This window comes from Carassius carassius, chromosome 26, assembly GCF_963082965.1.
Source record: "Carassius carassius chromosome 26, fCarCar2.1, whole genome shotgun sequence".
NCBI classification, from domain to species: Eukaryota; Metazoa; Chordata; class Actinopteri; order Cypriniformes; family Cyprinidae; genus Carassius; species Carassius carassius.
In genome coordinates, this window is record NC_081780.1 from 414,291 (window position 1) to 435,702 (window position 21,412).

The window sequence follows — 21,412 nt, forward strand, 5'->3', positions numbered from 1 at the left end:
TTTTAGATGCAAACATGCCTTTTGTGTGTGACGGGCCATAAGTTTTCAAAACTACTTCAGTCTTCCAACTTTAAAATCTCACAATCAGTGTCTTACACTGTACAGGTTTTATTAAAGTTAATTGAAGTTTTTAAGACCACATTTAATGAACATGATGTCTCAATGTCATTAGAAACAATCTCCTTCATTTCTAATGCATTCAGAAGAATCAACTCGTGTAAAAGAAAAACAAGTTTTGGCAGATATTTGTTCTTGTTTTAAGCATAAACTTAATCAGTATCTCAGAAAAACCACACCTTTGATTACTTCTTCAGTTAAAATATCATGATTTAAGGATGTTAAGATATTGGAACTGCAAAACATGACCGAAATATTGAGGAATATCAGCATTTTTTTGTGCAAGTTTTGCATGCTTGTAATCTGTTTATTTTCTATGATGATTTACTCTCCAACAAAATCACCACAATCATTGATTTATTTATTTTTTTCCAAATAGAGCTATTCAAGTCATTTGGTGCAATATTATGCAGCTTTAAAAACAACTAATGCTCAGAATGTTTCCATCAGATCTGATCAGATGAAGATGAAACCTATCTCACAAGTTCATCACAGAAGCTGCATGGTCAGGTTAAGCCTGTATTGATTGCTGGTAGACACACACACACACACACACACATACAATCACGGCTGTATCCATGGTTACCGAGCTCAAATGTGATGTTAACATTTAATGAATGGCCATATTAATTATCACAGACAGTCTGTTTAAGTGTCATAGCTGAAATATTACATTGTTTATCCATTTCATATATGATAGAGATAATCAAATATTTACTAATATACTGAAATAGTAAGATTTTACTATGATTTAAGAGTGCTGTCAAATTACATCCAGTCAAGATAATAAACATGAGCTTTAAACACAAATAACATATTACTAATAATAATATAATATACTAATAATATACACACACTATTCGGAAACTCTATAGCTTGTATTATAATCACAGATGAAGTCACATAATTATCACACTGTCTTCAGGTCTGAGCCCAACATGTCCGACCTCCATTAGCATGCATGTTCTCAATCAGGTCCTCTCCCAACTGATCAAACAAAATCGGTTTGTAATAAATCCTGTAGAATTTTACGGAAAACATTCCGAATGCAAATAAGCTTGAAGCCTTTTAAAAAGATTTTAAACCAAACAACACTGCTTGTTTTATGAAACTTTTATAATAAAAATTCCTGCATACTTTCACAGAAAAAAAATTCTGGATGTAAATATGTTTTAATGCTATTGAAACACTTTAAATAAAGCTTTATAACCGGATTTAGAATAATAATAATAATAATAATAATATTAACAAAACTAATACTAATAATAGCCCAATAATAATAGTCAAAAATGGGTCAAAATGATTGATTTTGCTTTTATGTCAAAAATCATCAGGATATTAAGTAAAGATCATGTTCCATGAAGATATTTTTTACATTTCCTACTTTAAATATATCAAAATGTAATTTTTGATTAGTGATATGCATTGCTAAGAACTTCATTTGAACAACTTTAAAGATGATTTTCTCAATATTTAGATTTTTTTTTTTTTTTGGCACGTTCAGATTCCAGATTTTCAAATAGTTTTGTGGTCCAGGGTCGTTATTATTGTTATAAAATAAATATTTAATTTCCTGTGTAACATACAGTGAAAGCAGACTGATGCTGCACACACACACACACACACACACACTCAGCTGTGTGACCCAGTTTCGCCTGCAGGAATATCGGAGCAGATTCTGATCGTGCACCTCGCATCAGTTGCTGCTGATATCAGAAACACTCCGGAATCCAGAACGACACGAACCGATTTAATGACGCGCGCGTGTCTAATTAACGCCTCGCGCTCGCGCTGGCGCTCGGCTCACCGCAGACCCGCCGAGCGCTCATTTGCGGTGTGAAAAAAGAACAGACTCACCTGAATGATGATGATGGTGATGATGAAGCACAGCGATAAAACCCAGCGGAGAGCAGAACTCATGTTCGGTCGGGAAACGATCGGGCTCTTTGATTGCCAGCCTCGCGCATCCGAACAATAGCGAGCGATCGAACAGCGACCGGAGCGCCGAACCTAGCCGAAGATGAACGAGTTGAGCTTCCGCCGTCAGTCAGATCGCGAGCGTTCCGTCCATCTGCCGGTTCCGTGCGCTCGGTATCGGTCTGTGGTTCGGCTCTGTGGGACGGATGAATGATGGAGACCCACCGAGGCTCTAATGAAGCGCAGCAGCGGGTTTCTGTCTCGGGCGGCGTCTCAAATTCTCCGGCGCGCCCTAACTAGTGTGCAGCGGTAGTGTGCGCTGCGCCGCGTCTCCCTCGAAACGCCTCGTGCACCAGCGACGCCCAAACGCTGTGCACTATCTAGACATCTGAGCCGGATTTGAGAAGCGGCCCTCTGTCGCCCCGCCCTGAATCTCTGAACACAGACTGAATCTCATCACATGAACAAACCTGCTTTACATCATCCTCATCTTGCCTCATATTTACACATCAAGAACAGTTACATCCACTGTCATAGACTGCCGTTTATAAGGCACTATTTATGGACATTATTAAATATAATATTTTTTAATTTCTCTTATTTATTCATCTGAGAAGTGCATTAAATGCAATTAATTCAGGGCATCAAAAAGGCTAAAATAAGGATTTATAACTCACTAAATACAATTAATTAATTGCTTAACACAAACAAAGCCAGGTTAGCTGCCAAGCTAGTTATTTTATTTCAGCTAGCTTCCAAAGTAGCATTTTTCATTCAGTTTATCTTGTATTAAAACAATAAAAACAGGAATAACAATTCATAAATCTATATAGACATAGGCCTATAAAAAACTAATACAAATTATGGAAACACAACAAAATTACTACTTTAGTTTAAATGAAAACACAAAAATTAAAACTTTTTCAGAATATTATTTTTTTTTAAAAAACAGAAAAGTATCTCAGTGATAGTAATATTTTTATATAATAGAATAATTTTTTACTTTTGTTTTACGTTTTTATTTTTTATGTTCTGTTTTTATATAAAGTTCAGTTTTTTGTGTGTTTTTTTAGTTAAAGTTTTGCAATTTTGTGTCAATTTTATACACTGTATCTACATAGTATTCATTCATTTTTATGTAGTTATTTATTTTAGTACATCAAGACAAACTAAATGAAAATGAGAAATGTTGCACTGGCATATTACATTTAATTTTAAATATTATTTATTCCTTTTCTATTCAATATATAGCACAACTATACATACAGTGTGTTTTATTTTTCTATTTATTTTCATATTTTATATATATATAATTTATCCTTTTTATTGTCTGTGACATGAAGGCTTGTGACCCTAAAACAAATTCATTGTATAATTACAGTATATGCACAAATGTATACTTGGCAATAAAGCTCTTTCTGACTTCCGATATTTAATATTAGATTTAGCCTATAGTTAACTAAGTCTGACACTAAAATAACAGTGTAAAAACATTAAAATAACAGCCATCACATGCTTGTGTTATTACATGATAACTGAGATAAAAGATTAATTTAATACATGGGAATCGAGAAGTGTGGACCCAAAAGATTTCAGTTTTCTTAAATAAGGTGATAATACACAGGTACTTACATGTGCCTGTATTATTCATCTCCATCGCTTACATTTCTTATCGGTTCTTCACATTTCTAATGTGTGAAAAAAAGAACTAATTAAATATACTGAAAGAGTCGTATAATAAAACCAATGGGCTCGTAAACTAACACTGATGAACTGACCCATTAACCTTCACAGACATCATAAATAAGAGGGTCAGACTGCTACTGGCTTCATATATAAATCTCAAACTTATAATGAAGTGCACTGTTTTCATCTTATATTGAGATTCATCAGCAGGACAGAAGACAGAGACAGCAACAGAGGCGCTTTACAGCCGCTGGCCAATCAGCGTTCAGCTTCCCCTCCTCTTTATTTCCCTCAGATGAGAGCTGCTTTCTGATTGGCCGATGAGCTTCACCACGGTGACGGAATGTGGACAAAGGGTTTCCCTGATGAGCTTCGATCACGTGATTTTTGGAAACTATGCTACATGTAACATTAATATTTAGTACAGATCGAGTATGTTTTATTGTGGTATTGTATGTATCAATGTGCGTATTATAATACCCTCTAGTGGCCTAATGTAAAAACTACTTCATGCTAAAGGGGTATTTCACTCAAAAATTACAATTCTCATCATTTGCTCGCCCTTATGTCATTCTAAACCCGTTAGAGTTACTTTCCTTCTTCTGTGGAATACTAAAGCTGATGCTTAGTACAATGTCCAAGCTGATTTTACATCAAATTAAAAGCAGACAGTGATCCGGGGCTGTCCGCTTTCAAAAACACCATGCATGAAATTAGAGAATCATTACAGCGGTACATACCACTTGGGCGCTAGCCTCCTTAGTTAACAACGCGAGACTTGAATGCGCGAGACTTTCGAATCATTAGCTGCGCTTCGCTTTACATTAATAATAACAGTAATAATAACAGAATTAACTCAATTATGGAGGCAGCAGGCTCTAAAAAGACATTCTTATCAATCAGCTCAATTATAACTAGAAAAATAACAAAGTTCAGTAAGCTGAAACTTTTTGCTAGTGTTGATTATGCAATGCAATAAAATAATACAAATACCAGTTTGAAATATCAAGCAGAAAAGTTAGAAAATGAGGTGGAAGTTGTGTGTAATGAATATGTGGCACATTTTGTGTTGTATGTGCTCTCAAATTCAAATGAGTTTTATTGGCATGACCTGCACACAGTATTGACAAAGCATTGTCCATGACATGAGTACGGAATAAATGATTATATACTAAATAAAACAAAAATAGATTTGTAAAATAATTAAGCTAATAAGTATAAGAAACGAGAAAAAAAATATGAAAAAAACTTGTAATAACACAAATAACATGTGCTCTCTCTGTGTGTGTGTGTGTGTGTTGTCCAGCAGGTGGCGCTGTTGAGTCGCTGCTGATCTGCGCTATTCTGTGACGCGGTTCTGTGGGCGGGTCCATCAGTGTTTAAGCGCACACACACACACACACACATTCACAGCGAACGTCTGCGCTCTCACACTCATCCACATCATCATCGGATCTGATCGCACTCGACTGTTTCTCACGGTAAGTCTCACTTTCTCTTCTCTCATTACATCAAGTTCAAAAACAGTGTAGAATAACCAGCAGCACAAAGACAAGAAAATATCACCCGACATCATTATCCTTAATAAAACAATCATTTTGATGACATCTGAGCTCAGGTTTCTTCAAGCTGATTCCAGATTGTCCTGCTGGAGTTTGAGCTGGTGTTGATGGTAAAGCTCAGTGTTTGGACCTGTGTGATGTTCATTCACATTAAAGGGTTTCATTTAAAGCCACTAGTGGATCTCATGAGGCGTCCACTTCAGCTTTAGGAAGCTATGATGCTTTTTTTGTCTGATGTCCATCCATTTAACTCAGGAATGTTCTTCTGAAGTCATATGATGCTCAAACTCGTGATCTTCTCATTGTTTAAGTCACATTCTTACAATTGAGTTAAAGGACTCCAAAGCATCTGACATTGTGATTGATCGTTCATTACTGGCTGAGGTTCATCATCATCATCATCATCATCATCATCATCATCATCACTCCAGTTTGGGATCTTAACTTCAGAGCGATTCGTGCTTAGATATTAGACTGTTTTGTTCTGAGCGAGTGTTGGATTAAACTCGTGGGATATGTGCATCTGTCATCTGTTCCAGGTGGAGAGGATGCTGTCGCCACGGTGACTCCGTCAGCTCTGTGATTGGCTCGTTCTGTGTGTGTGTAATCATGGCGAAGAGTCCAGAGGTGAAGCTGGCCGTGTTTGGGAGAGCAGGAGTTGGAAAGTCAGGTGAGATCGAAACGTCATCGCAATGCTCTGTTAATACATGAATTATATAAAGGAAGATCTTATGATAAAGTAAATCCATCCCTGATATGCACAACCAGACGATATTTCCATTAGACCATCCTGCTGAAGATCAACATTAGTATTTACAAAAAACACGACTTGAATAGATTTACCTTCTTAAAACACGGCAAAAAATGATGCTCTTCTTCAGTATTTTGTATTTTCCAGCATTTACTTGAGATACTTAAAATAGAAAAGAAAAACGAGAAAATGTCTTCCAATAGGCTCAGAAAAATAATCTTAGTTCAAAGGGAAAACAAGATTATTTGTAGCATAAACTCACTTAATTTTGATACATTTTTAGAAAACAAGTCTTAATATCTTACTGTATATTTAAAACATTTTCTATTTTCTTTTAACAGAACCATGCATTTTAAAACTAAAATAATTTGTATTTCTTCAAAATAAATTTTAAATGTCCTTAAACAAGAAAAATAATTGTTTAAATGAAATTTTTCCCACTGTTCCTGTTTTAACCATTACTCACTTAATATCAGAAAACATCTTGATATCTTCAGTCGTTCTGCTTCTCCAGTAAATGTGTCTTAATCTAATCACATTAAGAAATTCGTACTGGAAAACAAGACTAAAATAGCGAGGAAGAACATCTTTTTTGCAGTTCGGAGTTTAGCTGAAAACTAAGGGTCATAAATGAGTCAGAAGTCTGTGTGTCTCTCCTCATCATGTGGCATTAGATTGGTGAGCGTTTGGGTCACATACGGTCTGACTGCGAGCAGAAGTGTGTATTTGTGTCTCATACCTGTACAGCTGGCTCTTATGAATGGTTTGGTCTGTGCCATGGCAACTGTGTTCAATTATGCCTCGCATTACAGTGACGATCAATAAAAATAAATGCACCTCGTTCTCTCTTTCGTCTCGATGAGCTTCAGTGTGTCCATCAGCCCACACAGAGTTTATGAGCGTGTACGACTGTGTTTGGAAGGATGCTGACGTCTCTGAGCTGAGATCAGTGTGAGGTCTGGAGCGCATTAACACTGAAGGCTTATTTTGCTGGATATTTCTATAACAGGAATCGTGAAGCCAGTATAAAAGAAGTGAAATATATTCCTAAACCAGTGACAAAAACAACTGAGGATATTTTCCCCCAGCGTCTTTATGAGGACACATTATCTAACCTTAATAAATGTATGCATCATCATTTATAATAATGCAATTATAATAAGACACTTCAGGGCTGTTACTAATCAAATCAGTATCAATAAAATCCATCTTTGCAAGAGTAGCATATGGATGTACTGATGCAGTATTTAATGCAGCTTAGAGATTGCATGAATGCATTTACGCTGCAAACATGTTAAAAGATTAATGTGGTAAATATAGCACATACTGAACTAGGATGCTTTAAATATAAAACTGAAATCACCGATAGGTGGCGACATAATGAGTGAGTCATTGATTCACTCTGATTCAGTCAAAACGGCCGATTCATTCAGAAAACGAAGCAAACTTTCTTACTACTAATGCTATAGAAAGATGTGCTAAAAGTAGTTAGTATGCTGAATTAGGCTACTACTATTACTGTTGCAATCTTGTGCCTCGCGATAAACATTTACTCTCTTTTATGAGATGAAAGAGGAAAAAAAGAAAATTGGCCAAACATATCGACCCAAAAAATATAGCATCATGATTTGCATCATCCAGAGAAAAACCTGTATCGGTGGACCTCTATTGCTGACACTTTCATTTTTTTTGCCACTTTTGCACTTGTTATTAATGTATTTTAAATGAAAAAAAATATATAGTGTTTGTTATGCATGTTTATTAAAAACAAGTTTTGTAATAAACAATTGTGGCAGACCTTGATGGAAATTCAGATTCGGACCTTTGAATGTAGACTTTGAGAACCCCTGCTGTATATATAATTGTATAAAGTGTAAAATAACAATCTTAAAAGAAGGACAAGTGACAGTAGATGGACATGGTATTTCAAAACCGACCTAAAACCAGACTTATCTAAAACTGACTGATACACAGATTGATTAATCGCCGTTTTAGGGTCTGAGATTAATTTTAGCACATGGGTTAGTGTTATTTCTGCATTAACTCTGAGTGCAGTTCAGGACATCAGTCTGAGACGGAAAAATGTGACTGTTTGTGTTACGCTGGTTAATCTGTCTGGAGCCATGATGAAGATGATGCTGAGGAGCATTTCACACCGAACATCCCCAGACCACCAAAGATCCAGCCAGACGCTCCTGACTTCATAAATATCAGCCTGCAATAACAGGAGGAGAGCTACAGCTGTAATACTGATGCACACACATCGAACACCACACAAAAGCAGAGAGAAACATTAAAAGCACTTTTAAACCAATCCATTATATGCTATTATTCACGTCAGCGGCTGACATCTCGTGCAGGAAATTGAACATCGGGGCAGCAATGAAATTAGTGATTAGAGGTGACATTTTTCAGAGGTCTGTGTGCTTTGACGCGAGGAAATGCTAAAAATAACACACACACAGTGGAGGAAAATAACGTCTGAATGAACCCGGCTGATTTATCAGCTAATAAACGTGACCTATTTTATGCTGGAGGGCCGAGACGTGTTCCAAAATATGACTTCATTTTAGATTAAATGAATAAATCAGACGTGTAACCTTAAGAAACACACGTTTACTGGATATTTTATGTTTTATACGATGCCGTTTATCGTTAGGATAACAAAAAGTTTTATAGTTATGTCTTTAGGCTGCTCTAACTGCGCTTGTTAATGCCAAAATGACTGAGGTGGCCAATCAGCTCAAAGTAGGCAGGGCTTTGTTGTGCACGGATACCGAACCGCATGGCCAATCAGCTCAAAGTAGGCGGGGCTTTGTTGTGCACGGATACCGAACCGCATGGCCAATCAGCTCAAAGTAGGCGGGGCTTTGTTGTGAACAGATACCGAACCGCATGGCCAATCAGCTCAAAGTAGGCGGGGCTTTGTTGTGCACGGATACCGAACCGCATGGCCAATCAGCTCAAAGTAGGCGGGGCTTTGTTGTGCACGGATACCGAACCGCATGGCCAATCAGCTCAAAGTAGGCGGGGCTTTGTTGTGCACGGATACCGAACCGCATGGCCAATCAGCTCAAAGTAGGCGGGGCTTTGTTGTGCACGGATACCGAACCGCATGGCCAATCAGCTCAAAGTAGGCGGGGCTTTGTTGTGCACGGATACCGAACCGCATGGCCAATCAGCTCAAAGTAGGCAGAGCTTTGTTGTGCACGGATACCGAACCGCATGGCCAATCAGCTCAAAGTAGGCGGGGCTTTGTTGTGAACAGATACCGAACCGCATGGCCAATCAGCTCAAAGTAGGCGGGGCTTTGTTGTGCACGGATACCGAACCGCATGGCCAATCAGCTCAAAGTAGGCGGGGCTTTGTTGTGCACGGATAACGAACCGCATGGCCAATCAGCTCAAAGTGGGCGGGGCTTTGTTGTGCACGGATACCGAACCGCATGGCCTATCAGCTTAAAGTGGGCGGAGCTTTGTTGTGCAAGGATACCGAAGCGCATGGCCAATCAGCTCAAAGTAGGCGGAGCTTTGTTGTGCACGGATACCGAACCGCATGGCCTATCAGCTTAAAGTGGGCGGAGCTTTGTTGTGCAAGGATACCAAACCGCATGGCCAATCAGCTCAAAGTAGGCGGGGCTTTGTTGTGCACGGATACCGAACCGCATGGCCAATCAGCTCAAAGTAGGCGGGGCTTTGTTGTGCACGGATACCGAACCGCATGGCCAATCAGCTCAAAGTAGGCGGGGCTTTGTTGTGCACGGATACCGAACCGCATGGCCAATCAGCTCAAAGTAGGCGGGGCTTTGTTGTGCACGGATACCAAACCGCATGGCCAATCAGCTCAAAGTAGGCGGGGCTTTGTTGTGCACGGATATTTTTTTTTATTTTTTTTTATTTTATTTTATTTATTTTTTTTGTGAAGTGACTTTCAGCCAAGTATGGTGACCCATACTCAGAATTTGTGCTCTGCATTTAACCCATCCGAAATGCACACACACAGAGCAGTGAACACACACACTGTGAGCACACACCCGGAGCAGTGGGCAGCCATTTATGCTGCAGCGCCCGGGGAGCAGTTGGGGGTTCGATGCCTTGCTCAAGGGCACCTAAGTCGTGGTATTGAAGGTGGAGAGAGAACTGTACATGCACTCCCCCCACCCACAATTCCTGCCAGCCCGGGACTCGAACTCACAACCTTTCGATTGGGAGTCCGACTCTCTAACCACCAGGCCACGACTTCCCTAACCGATACCGAACCGCATGGCCAATCAGCTCAAAGTAGGCGGGGCTTTGTTGTGCACGGATACCGAACCGCATGGCCAATCAGCTCAAAGTAGACGGGGCTTTGTTGTGCACGGATACCGAACCGCATGGCCAATCAGCTCAAAGTAGGCGGGGCTTTGCTGTATTCCATTACCAAACATGAATTCCAGTGCAAACACTTCAGGTTCAAATTTAGTTTTAATTTGTTTTAATTAGTCAAGTTTTGAATTGAAAACTTTGAATCTTTTCATGATTTGTGAACTTAATGTGACAAAACCAGAAACAATCTGCCATTTTTTACATATTAGTCCGACAAATAAGAATGAATGTGTATAATAAAATATATTTTTTCCTAAATAGTTTAAATGAAACATTTTACAAAAAAAAAAAGAAAGTTAAAACAGCATAAATTTATAGTGTTTTTATATATAGGTGATATATATATGCTACAAAAAACATAATAGAAATATTACTCATGACTAAAGAAAAAATCCTAAAGTAGGATTTAAAAATGTCATAATTTAAAAAAATACAAAAGACATCCAGGCAACATTTAGAAAAGCATCACATCACAAACTTTTAAATTAAATTTGATTTGTCTATTTATGGGTTGTTTTTCCCAATGAGGATGTGCCAGGTCTCAATCTGTAATATATTTAACCCTCACAGAACTGTGTTTTTCAGAACAGAGCGTGATTACAATGTAGATGTGTATTAAGTGTGAAACAATCATCAGGATCTTCTCAATAAAGCTCTGAGAAGATCAGATCATCACAGATGCTTCCCGCTTCTCGTGGCACTCCAGGTCTCTGTCTAGTTTAGTGTTTCTGTGCAATATTTCAGACTAAAAATTAAAGTAGTGTTTGTTTACGAGTGTTTTCCTGCAGCTGCTGTGACTCATCCACACCCACACATCCATTAGCACTCGCAACGATAATAAGACGTCTATTGAGAACACTTACTAGTGTGTCACTCTAATGGATCTGTAGATGCTCACTGGAGCTCTGAAGAGCTGGTTATGTGATTCGAAGAGCCACACACACACACACACTTAGTTTGATATCTATTCATTAAAGTGACAAACGCGTCTGAATGTCATTAGATACCAAACTATCAGGAAAAAACACTTTCCCATCAGAACCTTTGACAGACACAAGTTTGATGAGTTTGAAAGCATAAAAACATAGAGTCAAACGTTATAGAGTCAAACTTTCCTTTCAAGTGCCCAATGACACATTAAAGTGAATCTGAGTTATTATAGATAACTAAAACCATAGTAAAACCATTAAAAAAACACATTATCTGTTATTATCTGAAATAAATTAAAGTATGTTGACATCATTTCTCATTTTCACTGTTTAACACTAAAATATAGACAATAAAACTAATAAAAAAGGACAAAAAAAAAACACAACAAACCTACTAAAAACATATAAAATGGAAATGGAAAAAAAATGACAAAAACTATAATGTACCTCGCTGTTTTCGATAGTAAAATAACACCGGTCTGAATCAGGGATATTTTAGTAAAACTGATTTTAGTTTTAAAGATTGAGTAATTTTGTGTTTTTTTATTAGTATTTTCAAAATTCTAAATAGTATTTATTAGTTTTAAATTAGTATAAATGTATACATTAATAATTTGTAGTTTTTAATATTTTAAATTCAAATCAAATAAAAAAAAAAAACATTTTCATATGTCTATGTAGTTTTCATTCAATTTTTATTTCAGTTAAGAAATAAATGTAAATAAAAATAAGTCTAAAAAATAAAATAACTTTTATTTAAGTTATATTACTGAAATTAAAAAATGGCAAGTTGGCTAGTTTTTTATATTTCAGTTTAATTTGTATGGTTTTAGTTTTAGTTACAGTAACCCGGGTCTGACTCTTGTCTTTTGTGTTATATAGGAAATGCATCTCAGTGAAAACCCCTCACAAACACACACTTTACAGTCATTAGTCAGATGTGTGTGAACTGTTTAACTCTGAAGCCGTGTGGGAAAGACGTGACGTCTACACTAGCGAGTGAAACCGGAGCCGCTGAAGCGCCCTACTTAGGGTTCTTCACAGGGCTGATGTGAATGCGCTCTATTCTTCTGCTCTAGTGTTTAATCAGATCACTTCATTATTATCTTCTGCGTGTTTGGAGTTTCTTCAGGTCTGTCAGTGAGGAACGGTCAGGCCGTACGACTCTGATTTAACATAATCATAGCCACTTTTGTATGATATAAACACACAGACAACAGTCAGAGCTGTCACATGTGTTTCAGTGTTGCCTTAATGACACTAATTAATTCAGTTTGGCGCTGATTCTGCATAACGAGGATTGGACCGAGATCACATGACAGCACAAGAGTGATGCTGAGTTCAATAAACAAGGCTGTTACTTACTTCTGAAGTCGTAATTATGAGTTTGTTGTGCTCAAGTGGTTTGTAGAAGCGTGTTAAAGCCAAAATGCAATTTAATCAATATCCGAATGATTTTTTTAATCAAATGAAGTGTCACATTTATAAACCGGTGCAGAAGCTTCCTCTAGCTTGCAGATTCTGATGCTTTGGTCAAATAAATGATTGAAAAATGCACACAGTGTGCATTAAATGGTTATTTATGTATGGAAATATACATAACTGTCATGGCTAGAGAAAGCAATGTTATAGATTCTTTAAGATTCTTTTCACCACAGAATAAAAAAAAAAAAAAAAAAAAACATTTCAAATTTCAGACGTTTTTCCTTGCAATTCCTTGCAAATCCCACTTTTAAAAAAAAAACTTAGAATTGTGAAATATAAACAAAAAGATGGAAGATATAAAGTCAAAATTTTGAGAAAAAGTCAGAAGTGTGAAATAAGCTCAGAAAATATTATATTAAATATTGCATGATATAAAGGTTTTTGGGGAATTTTTGTCTCACAATTTTTTTTATTCCCAATTTCAAGTAAATATCTCTCAATTGGTACTTCACAGAACTGCGAAAAGAAAGTCTGGATTTTTAGATGGTGAAGAAAAAAAGAGTCGCAATTCCACTTTTACTTTCTGTGAAGAAAATAAACTTTCATATGATGAAGATTCTGTGGGAAAAAATGAATAAAACATAACAGTCTAGAGAAGTAGTTTATGGTTTTGTATTAAAACTATCTCCACGTTTACGTCGTAAATATGATTCGTCCAGTTTCCGAAGAGGAATAATTTTTACGATATTTCAGACGGCACATGTATGCAGCAAACATTTTACACAGAAAATGTTGAGATAATGGGATTCATTTTGCTCCAGATGAAGCTGAAATATGACATATGTGTACTGCTACATGATTGGTTTAATCAATAATGAAGGTTTTAATGGTAAAAACGTAGGGATCCTTTAGCATGTTGCTACCAAAAAATTCGCTAGAATGTTTAAACCGACTGCAGTTATGTTTTAGCATGTTGCTAACTTGTTATAAAACATTTCTAACATGTTTTCACAAATCACGAACATATTTTAGCATGTTTCTAACATGTTTTGCCAATTGCTAGCATGTTTTGACAAGTCACTTACATGTTTTATTTTGTTAACATGTTTTAACATGTTGCCATGTTTTAAAGGGGTCATATGATGCTTTTTTAAATATCATTATTATGTGTATTTGGTGTAATAGAATATGTTGACATGCTTTAATGTTAAAAAACACATTCTTTTTCAAATACTGTACGTTATTGTAGGTCATCTATGCCCCGCCTCTCTCAAACGACTCATTTTCTATGAAGTCCCGCCTTCTGACAAGCGCAGTATGCTCTGATTGGCCGGCTGAACCAGTGCATTGTGATTGGCCGAACACCACAAGCACTCGTCGGAAGTGCAACGCCCCTTTCCATAATCCCGAGTTTCATCTTTCAAAATAAATGTAAAGTCAATATTTAAAAGACGCAGATATTTCCACACAGTGATGTAGAGATGTGGGGGCGTGTCTAAATGAGTTGTTTTAGGGGGCGTGGCAGAGTCTTAACTTTGATAAAGAATATCTCTTTGGGTTTGAGACTTTAGTCTTTGTAACTTTACAGATCTCCTTTAAGCACCAAGAGCTTGTAACACTCCAAAGAGAAAAGAAAACTTGAAATCACATCTTTATGACCCCTTTAACACACTGCTAACACGTTTTGACAATTACTAACATTATTGGCAATCTAACATGGATTAGAATGATGCTAACTTTGTTTTGTTAATTTCGAACCTGTTTTAACACATTGTTCACATGTTATAAAAAGTCGATAGCGTGTTTTGCTTATTGTTAAGATGTTTTAACACATTGTTGGCATCTTTTAACAAGTTGCTAGTATGTTTTAGTAAATTTTAGCTCATTGTTGGCATGTTTTAGTATTTTCTTTAGCACATTGCTGACACAATCTCTTGCATTTATAGCATTTGAACGTGGTTTGGAATGTTGCTAGCATGTTTTGCACATTGTTAACCCATTTTACGACACTGAAAAAGTTTTGACAATCACTAACTTTTTTGGCATTCATTTAGAATGTTGCTAACCCCAACCCTAGCATGTTAAGCACATTGCTGGCATGCTTTAAAATGTTGTTAGCATGTTTTAGGTTGTTTTAACACATTTCCAAACATGCTTTAATACGCTGTTATGTTTTACCAGGCTGCTAGCTTGATTTAACATGTTTACATGTCTCAGGCTAGTTGCTCAGATTTGCTACATGTGACATCTCACTCAGTTTGGCTCCTGATCTCAAGCAAACGTGGAGTGCGAACGTGCCCAAGACAGTGTGCGCCGGCCAAAGGCCTTCTGGGAAGCTTCTGCAGGACACAGAGGCTGCTGACCTTTAGTGAGAGGAAGTGACTCCAACATCTGTTTACGCTGCGAACACACGTTCAGAGTGCCGTTTGTGGCTCGTGGAAGCTTGCTGGACGGATCGATCAATCCTCGTTAAGCCCCCCCGGGGCTAATTGATCTCTTCATCGGCTCGGACTGAGGCATGCTGGGATTGCTGTAAGAGTTTCTGGGAAGAATAACGGTGAACATGATATCCATTGATCCCTGATTCTAACCAGCTGCATTCAGTGGGAAAATGATAAATCTGCTCCAAACGGACCGGAAATACGAGCAGCTCTGCGAACAAACATCCAGATCACCGTCGGCACAAACGAATCGATCCACCGATGATAACGAGGCCTGTGTCTGTGACGCCAGAACATCAAACATACAAAATATCTTCAAGGAACATGATCTTTACTTAATATCCTAATGATTTTTGGGATTAGAGATCATTTTGGCCCATACATTGTATTGTTGATGACTGCTTTTGTGACACAGATTGTCAGTTATAGCACATTGCTAACATATTTTACCATGTTTGTCTAGCATGGGACAAACAAGCCAAAAGGGAAACTTCTTACTGGAAAACAAGACAGAAAAACTGAGGAAGAACCTGATTTTTACAGCGTGCTTGTCTTCATAATCAAATTCTGACACAATCAATCAATCAATCAATCAATCAATCAAAACTCTCGTTCATCATATAGAAGCACTTTCACCATCTGATCAATGAGTATCTGCTCTAGTCTCTTGACCTGACGATGGAGAAAGGTGGGTCAAACACAAAGATACTCAATGGGATTTGAGAAGATGATTCATTACTTAAAATAACCCACGACACATCACCAAACCCAACACATATCAGAATCAGTCCAGCTACCAACACACCTTCACCGAAGGTCAACAACACATCCGTCCTACAAACACAAAACAAAAGGGTCAGGAAGAAAAAGACTATACAAAAGACGCCAGCTAGAACAGAACATTCCACAAATATAACTAACCTGAGCTGTTTTTAGCATGAGGGAAGTTCTTGTTTTAAGCCCCGCCTCTGAGGACCAGATGATGTCATCAACATCTCTGGACTGAATTTCCCAAGGGGGAAAAGAACTCCAAGCTAAATGCCTAAAAGCTTTTAAAGCACAACATTTACACTGGAAAGAATTGGTGTAGAAACAACTCTCACTGTAAATTTCACGAACAATTACAAAAAATAAACATTAGCTATGTTTTCGTCCAAATATGCAAATTTAATGTATGCGCAAAACTGGAACACCACATAAAACGTTTGCAAATAAAGCACCGTTTTCCATCCAATCGGTCAGAGAGAACAAAATCATCACGTCTTGATAAAGTGGAGAGCTACAGAGCACGTCTCCTCTATTTTTATTCAGTCTTCAGCGCAGGATGTAGAGGACGTGAAGGAAGGTCACCTGCTCTCCCACACACTCATTATTTCAGACAGCAACACAAAAGAGCCGCGCTCATTCACTCTATCCACAGCATCTCATTCACTGACACCCACATCTGCACTGCTTCTGCGTCAGGCACATTCAAGCAGAAACACACCGCTGCGTCAACGCTTATAACTTTATAGATCCCTAAGGGAAAAAGGAATGGAACAAATACATCCGGAAACAACAGCGCTGGGGGATCGGCTCTACTACGAACACAAATAAACAGGACGACTCTTGCAGTGCATTCACTCCATCTGCATCAGGATTCATAAATCATTATGTGTCATTGTGTGGGGTCATGTTTGTGTGGGAAGATTAAGTAGGATCTCAAGAGAGATACATGAGAGGGTCACTCCGTCAGGAAACAGACGTGTGAAGTCTAGCCATTGTGATGTAGTTAATGTGTGTGTGCATTCTCTTAAATTCATCCTCACTGAGTCTCACAACATCTCTCTGTGTGTGTATGTGTGTGTGTATGTGTGTGTGCAGCTCTGGTGGTTCGGTTCCTGACTAAACGCTTCATCTGGGAGTACGACCCTACACTCGGTGAGAAACACACACACACTCACACTTAAACACACACACTCACTCAGACACACTCTGTCTCATATAAACAAACTTACAAAAACACATACACATGTACACACACATTCACTCACAAAACACACACTCATATAAACACAACACACACACTCACAATTCTTTATCACAACAAAAATGGATGTTTATCTGGAGCTAGTATTGACCCGCCTCTAAACATCACATGATAATGGAAAACTGTGATTGGCTGCTGCTCATGTCAGTCCTCCTGTGGGCGGGGTTTGGCTAGAATCAGCTGTAGTTTGACTAATCTCAAGACCCAATGAGACGAGACACACGGTAAAATTGATAGTTGATTATGTTCATGACCTCATCACAGGTGACCTCTGACCTCTGTAAACTCAGGACAGACTGGAGGATTCACAGCCAGAGCTTTGACGCGAATGGAATATAAATGGATGTGAGGGTGTCTTTGATAAACACGCCTGTGCATTCTTACCCATCAAACCTAATCGAATTTGCCACCGCAGACGCCTGCAGGGAATAAAGAACGATTCATTTGTGTCCTCAGATGAAAACAGACTGACATAGTCTGAGTTTAATAAGCTGTTTACAGGTAGACAGGAAAAATTCACACTGAAAGAAACGTCAAACTAACGGTGAACCCTATTAACTACACTGATTATATGTTGCAATTATACAATACGATTCAAATTCAGTTTGAAATGTAAAATGCAAAATTGCAATGCAATTTTAATATGCAAATTTAAAACATATTTTAACGCTTTATTACTTGCTAAATGAAAATGTATTTCCCAAACTGATTAGATGTGTTTAACATGTCCACTTATAAACTGTAGCAAAATTAGTGTTCAGCTCGGAATGCATTTTCAAATCCACATCGACATACAATTGCAATCAAAACGTCTTATATGTAAGTGTCAATGCATTTAAGAAAAATTAGACATTTAAATCATCATTTCTGACCCTGGGGCACAAAAACGGTCATAAGGGTCAATGTTTTGAAATGGAGATTTCTACATCAACTGAAAGCTGAATGAATCATCTTTCCATTGATGAAGGTTTGTTAGGATAGGATAATATTTGGCTATTTGAAAATTTGGCAAAAAACACCTTTAAAGTTGTTTAAATGAAGTTCTTAGCAATGCATATTACTAAAAAAAAATTAAGTTTTAATATATATATGTGTGGTAGAAAATGTACTAAATTTCTTCATGGAACATAATCTTTACTTAATATCCTAATGATTTTTGGCATTAAATAATAATTTTGACCCATACAATGTATTGTTGTCTACTGCTACAAATATACCTGTGCTACTGATGACTGCTTTTGGGCTATAGGGTCACATTTTGCTACCGTTTTGCTGCACCTTTGGCTCAGAATGCATTCTGAAATTCTCACTGCATTTTGCTATCACGCGGTATAATAAAGAAAATGCAAACCCGAGTGCCCTGAGTCTAAAAGCATAGTCACGAACAGTGAGAACATCCTGCTAAACATCTGGAGGAAGAAAGAAAGTCGTAAACGAAGACAGAATGATGATTTTATGGTTGAACTGCTCCTTCAAAGGGTTGAGGCTTTCATTCTTTGTGTTCGCATGTGGAGGAACCGACCGCCTTCGTGAGTGAATGATCCGCTGGCGGAGAACCAGCAGACGTTTGGACCGGCGCACTGCAGAAACATTCATAAACACATTCATTCACACTGGGTTTCTGTCCAGGACTTCAGTCCTCATTCTTCTGCCAAAGAATTAAATAAATGAATAAATACAAGATTACTGCAACTTTTTATTTCACTTTTTATTTCACAATTCTAGCTTTTTTTCAGAATGGCAAGGTAAAGTCAAAATGACCTTTCATTTATTTTTTATTCCCTGGCAGAAACAAACAAAACAGAATTGTGAGATGTAAACTTTGAATTCAGATTTTTTTCCTGGCAAGTCGAGGTTACATTTTGCAATTCTGAGTTTATATATCACAATTGTGTTTTATTTTCCTTTCTTTTTTTTGTTACCACCACTAAATAAGAAATAAGACAATTGCAAATTCAAAAAGTTTATATCTTACAATTTGTACTTTTTTTGCAGTCAGAGTTGTGGATTATCTTGCAATTCTTCATTTATATCATGCAATTCAGAATTCTGATAGAAAAAGTCAGAATTGGGGAAAATCAAGTGTGAGAAAAAAAAGTTGAAATTACCTTTTTTTGAATCGCGTGTCAAAAAACACATCAGAAATTCAGAATCGATTATTTTGGTAATTGTTGTGGGAATGGAAGTGCATTAGCATGGATCAAATCGTACTTATATGACTGCCATCAGTTCGTAGCAGTGAATGAAGATGTATCCTATCGATCACAAGTGCAGTATGGAGTACCTCAAGGCTCAGTACTAGGGCCGCTACTCTTCACGCTTTATATGTTACCCTTGGGAGATATCATCAGGAAACATGGTGTAAGCTTTCACTGTTATGCTGATGATACTCAGCTCTATATTTCTTTGTGCCCCAGCAAAACACACCAATTTGAAAAGCTAACGGAATGCATAGTCGATATAAAAAACTGGATGACTGAGTGAGACGCTGTGATTCAGTTCAGAGCCAATCTGCCCCTCAGTTCACCAGAGATGTTCTCTGTTTAATGTCACACCTGACTGCTAACAAAGCTTTATGTCTGTCTGACAGAGTCCACCTACCGCCATCAGGCCAATATCGATGATGAGACCGTCAGCATGGAGATTCTGGACACCGCCGGACAGGTGCACTGAACGCAACCATACACATCATCAATAGCTATGTTCCCATCCAAAGTTAAGGATTTAACTTATGCACACAAATGGAATATCGCATAAAATATTTGCGAATAAAGCAACTTTCTATCCAGGGAGATCCAAAATCGTCACTTCCTGGTTAACTTGCACTAAACATCAAATGAAAAACTACGTTTGCTGCAGTAGGAGAAGGCACTATATATAATAATTTATGTGTACAATAAATTACGAGCTTCAGAGCACAGACGATTTTCGGATTCAACTGTTTGGGAATGCAGTTCTTCTTAATTATGACGAGGCACTTTGACGAGGCTTTGCTCAAGCATTTTAGAATGACAAAACTAGCATTTTAGATGCTGTGAAATGAGATCGCTCTGTGGATTAGTCCAGTTTAATTCTGTCCCATCGCAAAGTCATATGCGTTTTTTGATGCACATTAAGTAAATTCTTTGGTGAAATTGTGTTTCCATTGTAGTTTTCTTACCTGATAAGAAATGTATCCTGCTTTGCTGAGTGCATAAGATTTAAATGCACATTTTTAGAATTTATGTGCATGTTGGCATTTCCATCCAGTGTTTTTTATGCGATATCCCAAAATGCGCATAAAAATTGGTGGATGGAAACATAGCTGATAATATACTGCATCAGATGTACTTTTATATATTTGCACCTGGATATCCTGCGATATTACCAATAACCCATATTTTTAAAAAAGGGCACATTTTAATCTCTCAAATCAGGGATATTAAATATAGTAAATAAACCGAACAAATGACGCAGTGTTAAATTATAAATAAAGCATTTAAAAATGAATGGAAAGCCGCATTTAATGTGCTCATCTGAACTATTTCAGTCTCACTTCTCTTTCAGATCTTTCAGTAATTTGCATTTATTCGTTATTTTCCCTTTTCAAGCGTGAGGACACTCTAAAGTGACTCTGAAAGCTGATTGGCTGAAATGGCTTTCTCTGATGCTGATTGGTTATAAATGCAAGAGGAGGGACATTCCATAGTGTTTGCGAATATCTATTCTGATTGGTCAGTAATGAGAACCAGTGTTTAAAATCACATGCAACTTAATGATTCTGCTTGCCGAATATTTTTAATCGACAAATGTAAGGTTAGGTATTATTAAAACGTTTATCTTTTGTGATATAAGTTAAATATTTAACAATCTCATGTATCAAAACATTTGAATGTTGGTCACAGGTTCGTTCCTCCTGCATTAACCACTGATGAACCGAGTTTGAACCAACAACCCTCGTCTTTGACCGCTAGGCCACACCCCCTGGTCATGTGACCTTACTAACAGTGTGTCTGTGTTCCTCAGGAGGACGTGCTTCTGAAAGAGGGTCACATGCGTTGGGGCGATGGGTTCATCCTGGTCTATGACATCACGGACCGCGGGAGCTTCGAGGACGTAGCTCCGCTGAAGTGCCTCCTGGACGAGGTCAAGCGGCCCAAACACGTGCCTCTGGTGCTGCTGGGAAACAAGGCGGATCTGGATCACGCCCGG

General features: G+C 37.7%; 2 protein-coding genes across 5 annotated transcripts in view; one reads left to right on the plus strand and one right to left on the minus strand.

The window, feature by feature from the left end:
- The window catches only part of ptpro (protein tyrosine phosphatase receptor type O), a 42,324-nt gene extending 40,021 nt beyond the window's left edge, over window positions 1–2,303 (minus strand). For 3 of the 4 annotated variants that reach the window (XM_059510514.1, XM_059510512.1, XM_059510513.1), the window contains exon 1: window positions 1,975–2,303. In XM_059510514.1, the coding sequence (XP_059366497.1) occupies window positions 1,975–2,037 (63 nt within the window). In that variant the 5' untranslated portion in view covers window positions 2,038–2,303. The remainder of the gene's footprint in view (window positions 1–1,974) is intronic. The other variant, XM_059510510.1, reaches the window with a different exon arrangement.
- Window positions 2,304–5,045: 2,742 nt separating this feature from the next.
- Window positions 5,046–21,412, plus strand: part of rerg (RAS-like, estrogen-regulated, growth inhibitor) — a 16,745-nt gene continuing 378 nt past the window's right edge. Inside the window, exons 1-5 of the mRNA XM_059511839.1 lie at window positions 5,046–5,201; window positions 5,822–5,952; window positions 17,056–17,112; window positions 19,812–19,885; window positions 21,227–21,412. The exon at window positions 21,227–21,412 is cut by the window's right edge and continues 378 nt beyond it. Of these exons, the coding sequence (XP_059367822.1) occupies window positions 5,892–5,952; window positions 17,056–17,112; window positions 19,812–19,885; window positions 21,227–21,412 (378 nt within the window). The 5' untranslated portion in view covers window positions 5,046–5,201; window positions 5,822–5,891. The remainder of the gene's footprint in view (window positions 5,202–5,821; window positions 5,953–17,055; window positions 17,113–19,811; window positions 19,886–21,226) is intronic.